Source organism: Tiliqua scincoides, chromosome 3, assembly GCF_035046505.1.
Source record: "Tiliqua scincoides isolate rTilSci1 chromosome 3, rTilSci1.hap2, whole genome shotgun sequence".
Taxonomy (NCBI): Eukaryota; Metazoa; Chordata; class Lepidosauria; order Squamata; family Scincidae; genus Tiliqua; species Tiliqua scincoides.
This window is the reverse complement of record NC_089823.1, coordinates 127,851,100-127,858,566: the sequence shown is the minus strand read 5'-3', so window position 1 is coordinate 127,858,566 and position 7,467 is coordinate 127,851,100. Positions and strand designations below refer to the sequence as shown.

At 42.5% G+C, this 7,467-nt stretch overlaps 1 protein-coding gene across 4 annotated transcripts in view; it reads right to left on the bottom strand.

Moving 5' to 3' along the window:
* Window positions 1-4,860: 4,860 nt before the first annotated feature.
* ST3GAL5 (ST3 beta-galactoside alpha-2,3-sialyltransferase 5) overlaps window positions 4,861-7,467 on the bottom strand; it is a 28,571-nt gene continuing 25,964 nt past the window's right edge. For all 4 annotated transcript variants that reach the window (XM_066619894.1, XM_066619891.1, XM_066619893.1 and 1 more), the window contains one exon: window positions 4,861-7,451. In XM_066619894.1, the coding sequence (XP_066475991.1) occupies window positions 7,188-7,451 (264 nt within the window). In that variant the 3' untranslated portion in view covers window positions 4,861-7,187. The remainder of the gene's footprint in view (window positions 7,452-7,467) is intronic.

The following is a 7,467-nucleotide window of genomic DNA, read 5'->3' as shown; positions in this document are numbered from 1 at the left end:
TCAGAAAGTGCTGTCTCCCAGGTTCTGGGTCCCCACATTGAACTCATCTCTACATCCCCATCAACTGCACCCACTGCTCAAAGGGGGTCACAATGGCTGCCTCCAGGGCTGACTTCAATGCCCTCACACACCTGAGGAGGTGCATCACTGTCACCAGTCTCCTTTTGGAACCTGTGCGCATCCCCCTTCACCCTCCCCTTATTATTCCCACCCCACCCCACCCCACCGGAAGCATTCTAGGCCACCACTCTACTCTTCTTGGCACACTTTACTTCCAGGCCCCAGGCTCTGCTAGGGCAAGTGCCCGAGCAGGAGGAGGAACTGTGGCAGCTGGCACAGGACTGGGCAGCAGCCAAAGGAGGCAGCCAATAAGTAGCCTCAGCAGTGGGTGTGGTCAGTAGGCAGGTACAGCAAAGGCACTTTCTACTGCCTGCCACTTTAAGCCTTTGCTGCACCTGGTCTCAGCAGCAGATTGGTTCTGGTTGCAGCAGCCATGGCTCATGGAGGAGAAGAAAGTTTGAATGAATCTGTACTGCTTGCTGTATTCATAGTCTTGAAAGCACCTATAGTACATCTGCTCCAGAATCTCATCTGTTTTGTAATTCAGACCAGCCCAATACAATTAAGGATTATCTTCTGGAAATTCACTTTTGGGTAGGCTAGTCATGTCCTTGGCAAAACAAGTACAGGTGACAAGAACGCAGGCAGCTGCCTTAGACTTGAGATGGACCATTGATCCTTAATCTAGCACATTACAGTATTATCTACAGCAACTCTCCAGTATTCCAATGAGGAATTTTTCTCTGCCTTACCCGCAGATGCCAGGAATTGAACCTGGGACCTTCTGCATGTAAAGTATGTGTTCCACCACTTGGCTTCAGCCCTTCCCAATAGGAGCATCTGAACATTCCCATTAATAAATGTTTAATTGTCCAGCAGTACAATGCTCTATACTTTTCATGCAAGCGATGTCATGAACACTTTCTATAGCATCTAAAGTGTGCTCTTGTGAACAGAGATAGAGACTTCAATTTTGCTTACTACTGAGATTTCTTCACATAATTATGAGCATGTATGAGCTACTTCTAGCATTAGTGTTAGATGTCCATATGCACACGCTCTAGGATGTGGGGAAAAACAGCAAAGGTTGCACAGTTGTTGCCAACACATTTTTACAACCTGTTTCTAAAGTATTCATCAATGCCTCTTTTGGCTGAGAATTGCTTAGAAAGAGGCAGTAGCTAGGCAATATTGCACCAAATGCTGTAGTCATTTGTATAACCTTAGCACTGCACTTTATCAAATAATGATAGTGACATCATGGATAGCTGGAGAGATACCATCTAGAAATGGGTATCTGCACACACTTTGGCACTGCCTCCGCCTGCTGCAGCGACGCAGCTACCTCTGGCCACCCTCTGGAGCCGTCCCTTGCTCCATGCTGCATGCCCCATGCAAAGCCGCATGCTGCAGCTCCAAAAGCCTTCTGAGGCCTCTGAAGGAAACCAGAACTACTGTTAAAGGCGCTCCAGAGGCGTCAGAAGGCTTGCAGAGCGAAAGTTGCATGAGGCTCTGCAGCGAAAGTAAGCATCCCTCTGGGGGACAGCGTGTTGTGGACCTGGCCCCAGGGCGGCACAGGGTCCAGATCTGCAACTGCTATTATCAGGTAGATTACAGATGGACTAAGGGACTGACTGGGATAAGGGTGTTTCATACATTCCTTGAAAAAAAAATGTGAACGCATTCAGACACAGGGCTGAAATACACACAGCCTTAAGGTGTGTGTATTTTCCCCTGAACAACAGTTGGGGTAGGGAGGAGAGAAGACCCTGAAATTAAGACCTTGTTTTGGAGAGAAGGCGTCAGCCATTTATTCTAGTTCTGATCTATATAGATAGCAACTGTGAAGCAAGTGGGCCCAAAGTCCTGGATTCAAGAAGAAGGGGGGGGGGGAGAAAGAACATCAGGGCCAAGCATGTACATGTAATGTGTAGTTTGGTCATATGCTTAGAGAAAAGGCAGAGAAACCCTGACAGTAATGTAAGTTTGAAAAACAAGACAGATACACTTGGCAATGATAGATGTTTTAACTCTTCAGGATGAAACCAAAACTAATACTATGGTCACACAACACTATGGTCAACATCATGGATAGCTAGTATTGCATCATTTCCACACATAGGTTCACAGGACCAGCGCCAAGTCATGTTCATGAATAACAAAAGCAGGCAAAGAATTTAGTTATGCACCTGAATGTTTATTAAAGTTGATTAGTAGATCCAATAGAACAAAAATGCCATCAATGTTTAAAGTATTCCAGATGATTCCAAATACAGGTATGCGCAGTTCACATAGTAGGTTTCCTGTAGGAAGAGGAAGGTGCCCTGAGGAAGGAGTGTGTGCCTGATAGTGGTGGGACACTTCCTGCCTTCCAGCCCCACAGGAGCTGCCCCCTGGATGAACTGTCAGAGATTTTTAAACAATGAAAGTTGCAGTTCTCATGAATCTAGTCTTCACATTCATAGCTAAAACCCTGAGAACTAAACTACAATGTGTAACTTAGACAACATGTCCAAAATCAGCCACAACAATGGCATATAGTCTAATATTCTATGTGTCTGATCTGCTTTATTTCTTATTTTTAACAATATTAACACATTTTATTCAATGTTTAATTTGTATTTTACTGTTCTAAAGGCTGAAGGATAAAAATGTTTTAAAACACACATTAACTAAAAAGGTAAATGAGAAACACACACAAAATGTTGTCAACTTCCAAGTCTCTGGTTATAAGCCCAAGTGCTGAATGGTTTTACAATGTCTCTGGAAAATGTTCAGACTCAGACTTTCATTTTTGCAGAGTGGAATTCCACAGTTGAGAGGCAGTCACTGAGGATGTTTTTTTAAGTATAAAATATGGCACATAGAGCATATTATTTGGAGGAGAGCACTCAGTTGCTCTTCATATTGCATGAGGAAAGAGGGGTTCACTTAATGCAAAAAGGCTACAGGATAGCAGTACAACCTTTGAGCCTGCTGTGTTCTGCATCCGATGCAGCTGCCAGTCTGCAAGGGCAGCTGGAAGGAAAGCAGTCAAGCCTCAAAGTTATGAACAATGGTTGCTGCGAGATGAGAGAGATCTTTCAACCATCTCACCATACAGAGGAAGTGGAAGTGCTCCTACTCAGAAGAGCAAACTGACTCCCAAACGAAAAGCAACAAATCTGTATCCACCAGACAGTAAAATAGGTTTGCACTTACCTGTACCTATAGTGCATGGGCAGTTCCACACAAGTGAGGTTAGGTCAACATGGGAATAAGGTGTGCTCCAGAAAGTTACAATTGGCTCATAGAGAAGACATGCCTCTTATCCGAGATATTAAAGTGTATTATTGCAGTTGTGATATTGTTGGCTTTCAGATTGTGCATTGCAAGGAGTGAACAGTGTGATGTGATCACATCCACACTAATTACAATATTGACCTGTCAGGGTTGTTGTCAGGGTTACGACAAGATAATTATATGCAGTGCTTTGAACATTCTGAAGTGCAGTGTAGAGGCTTAAGGGCCCGATCCTATCATACCTCAGCACCAGTGCCAAGTTCCTGCGCTGGTGCTGGGTGTCACAAACTTGCCATAAGGCATGTCCTTGACACCCAGGGAAGAGTCAACACCGATGCTGGCCTAGTGTCAGTCGGCACTAAGCCCTGCACCAGACGGATGCTGCCCAGAGCATGGTAAGAGCTCCAGGCAGTGGTGACGGCCTTGGGGAGGGAGGGAGGCATTCTGGGATGGGGGGGGAGGAACTATGGCAAGAGGAGGATGGAGCTGGGGGAGCCCTGCTCCTCCATATCCTATTCTCCATGTTGGGCTGCAAAGCCTAACACAGAGGCTCTCAAGTCTGCGTGGGCGAAATAGCCAATACAAACTTGAAGCCCCATTGGGGGGTTTGGGGCTTTCTTCAAGGAAAAGGGACGGAAGTCACCTTCCCCCGAGGAGACCCCTCCAATGGCTATGGCAGTGCTGCTGGATGCAGTGGTAGCCATTTTGGCACCACTGCACCCAACAGCATTGTTGGGGATAGGATTATAAATACAGTGCACAATAATAGTTCACAGCAACAACTTGTATGGGACTTTGCCCGCATTCCATGCCTCACCCTTTGGGGGAAAAAAAAGGTAGTGGGAAAGCCTACCACAGCTTATGTATTTTATCTGGACCTCTAGGTTAGTCAATCAGAACTTGCTGTAGTGTTACGTGAAAATCCCCTTTTCCCTTCCAAGTTGTGTTTTTTTATCTAGTTATGTATTTTGGACTATACAGACCAAGCAAGCAGGCCACTCCTCCCCCAGCACATGTTTCTAAGGGCCATGGCCAAGCTACAAACACATGAATTACACAAACCCCCAATTCCTTGCAGGTCAATGTATAACCTAATCACTGTGTCTCCTGATTATGCAAAACAAGCATGCACCTAAGAGGAGGAAGTCTATTGTTCTTTTGTTGTAGCTTTAACACTCTTAAGCACCTTATGCAAATTGCCTCCCTCCCAGAGAGTCAAGCTTTGCTGATAGCAGAGTTCTGGACCCTTCCACCTTTTCTTTACATACTCCAAGTGTTACTGAGCATGCCCACAGCTCTGGGATACTTCCGGTCAGTTTGGATTGACTTCCAGGTCAAAGACAACTCTTAAGAGAGAACTCAGAGCACATGCGGGCTCTCTCTGATTGCTCTCTTGCGAGAGTGGTCCTGCGGGACTCTTCATCCAACTGCTCCCCCCCCTACAGGTAAATATATTGTGCGTCTAAACTTCCCCCCCTTCTTCCCTACCTATTCCTCCCTTCTCCCCCCCATCTTTAGTCAGCAACTGGGTTTAGCAGATTAAGGAACCCCTAAAATACCTTCCTACACCCTAACCATTTGTTTCCTTTTCGGATGCACCCCAAATACATAGCACATGCATCCACCACGAGTTAGGTACACCAGACAAGTATATACTTATCGATTCTCCATGTGTATTATGTTACCTTTGTGTGCTTTTGCAATAAAAATATAATCCTTTGATTGAAAGTTACCTTCCTCCCAGTCTCCTCATTAAGCTAAACAAGGGATTTCTTTGCTCTACGCTGTCTTGTATCCAGCCTATGGTCCCAAAAGTTTCCAGAAGGCTAATATAAATAATTCCCCTAAACAAAACAGCCTTTTTGGTAACAGTAGCCTGTGTCTGAAAACGAAAATAGCTGCCTTCAAGCTACACATAAGCCAATCTCAACAACACACAATTTGCCTTACACCTCAGAACTTTAAACGGTTCCATTTCTGTTTTTATCAAGGGTTAGAAGTATATTGCTCTCAGAAAATGAGCTAAACTAGAAGAAAAAAAATTTAGTATCATGCAACATAAATTAAGCTCTCAAGCAGGCAAGACCCAGTTTTCCTTAATAAACTACATATTACTAACTCTGAGCAACTTAACTGGGCACCCACCCAGTTCTTAGATTTTTTTTGTTACCTCGGTATCAGCACTGTTCCTGTCTGCACTGCCAGGTTAGGGTTAGAAGCCCCAGGCCCTCTGGAAGAAACTGCTACAGCGGCTCCTCTGTATCCCAGCTCAAATCTTGAAAATTGGGTTAAAATGTGGGTTAAGGTATAGCTTGGGTTCCTCTCATGTAGTCTGATTGGGGCTTCTCATGTCCCTGTGACAGTGGGTGATGAAGCATCACTATCGAGGGTTTCATGCTGCTGAGGTAATTCAGAAACCCAGTCTTGACAGAAATATAATACCTCATAACCTTCTAAGCATTAGAATTTGTTTTATAATATCCAATAATTATTTATGTTTTATTACTTTTCCCTCTGACGGTAATTCTACATCCAAAACTAACTTTTATTCAAATTTAAATACTGCGCATTTATGTGGGCATATGCACAGAACATCTGTAAATACCATTCAACTCTGAATATACTCTTTGGTTACCTTTTATAATGTTTTTTACATGATGCAGGAGCAAGCCAGAGTGCTTCTAACCTGGCAAGTCAAAGTGATTTCTCAGAAATCAGGTAATTAACATTTAAATTGCTTTTTATCACCTTTCTGACAAGTATTTGCAGTAGTTATTCCCCCCCTCCCAAATATTTCTATATAAACCTAGAATTAAACAATATGCACTGGAACAGCCATGAAATCAAAGGAAACCTGACATTTCAGATTTGATCACCAACTTGCAATAAAGATTGGTGCAGTCACCAAAATACACATTTGTGGGAAAGGATGCAAAGATTATTTGTACATGGTCACCATTTTCATATTTCAACATATCTTCATGGCTTGGTCATAATCTGGGGATGATGCAAAATTAATGGTTCATTAGTTTTGAACTACAACATTAGTTGTTTTCAAATATGTTTTTTGAATGGTTCATTAGTTGTTCAAACATGTTTTTTATCTTCTCCAAGTATAGGTGAAGAAAGCTTAAAAGCTTTGATCAATTTATATCACACTTCCTTGAAAATATTTATCTGCTGCTCCCGAGGATGATTAATTTAAGAGAGGTGTTTAATCAACCTAGGTGAAATCCAAAAACCCACTTAGGTTCACACAGTGGGTTTGCATTAGCCCAGGAAGCTCAGTTCTTTCTTTTATAACAGTAGATCCCAGTCTTACACTGCAAACTGCTTTGAAAACTCCGGTACATAACAGTCACCATGCATAATGGAAATAAAATAAAGTGAAAAATAAAGAGGTATGGGAGGGTAGACACATGAGAGTCACTTAAGTAACCCTTGCTCATGTTCTTAAAAAAAAAAAAAAAAAGAACAATTTATAAGTGTTCATTAATTAGAATGAACCTTGGGAAATTATTTTTTTCATTTAATTAAGAAGCGCATACTGTATGAAATTGAGTTTTGAAATAAAAGATGTTCTGGCTATCCTTCTAAACACTAAACTGTAAATACATTTAAAGGAAATGTAAATTACAACATCCTTAGGGAAAGCAAAATGCTATTTTCAAGTACGTAAAAGAAAAACATAAATCGAAAGTGAATTTAAAAATCAAAGCAGCTAAACAGAGAGATCAAAAGTGCTTTAGTGTGCCTGCAGGATGGAAACACTGAGAGGGCCTCATTCAGAGAAGAGGAGCCTGCAAGAATACATGGAATCCAGTTTTGAGGTTCTGTTGCAGATGTTAGTTTGCTCTTCTGCAGAAGTTGCAATGTATTCCTCCACTAAGGTCTTTCACAACTCCCTCTTTTATAAGCTTCTGAAGAAACTTCCCTTCTGTAGTCACGTTATGCATTTTTTGTCCTTTGATGGCAGCCATGCAGAGGTTGTCGTAATAATGTAATGGTATGTTTGGTTGACTAAGATCATATCCAAACCCAGCTAAACTCACTTCATCACATAAATGCAAAGCCAAAACAACTGCAATGACTCCAGTTGTAGGGACATTCTAAAAGGAAGGAAAA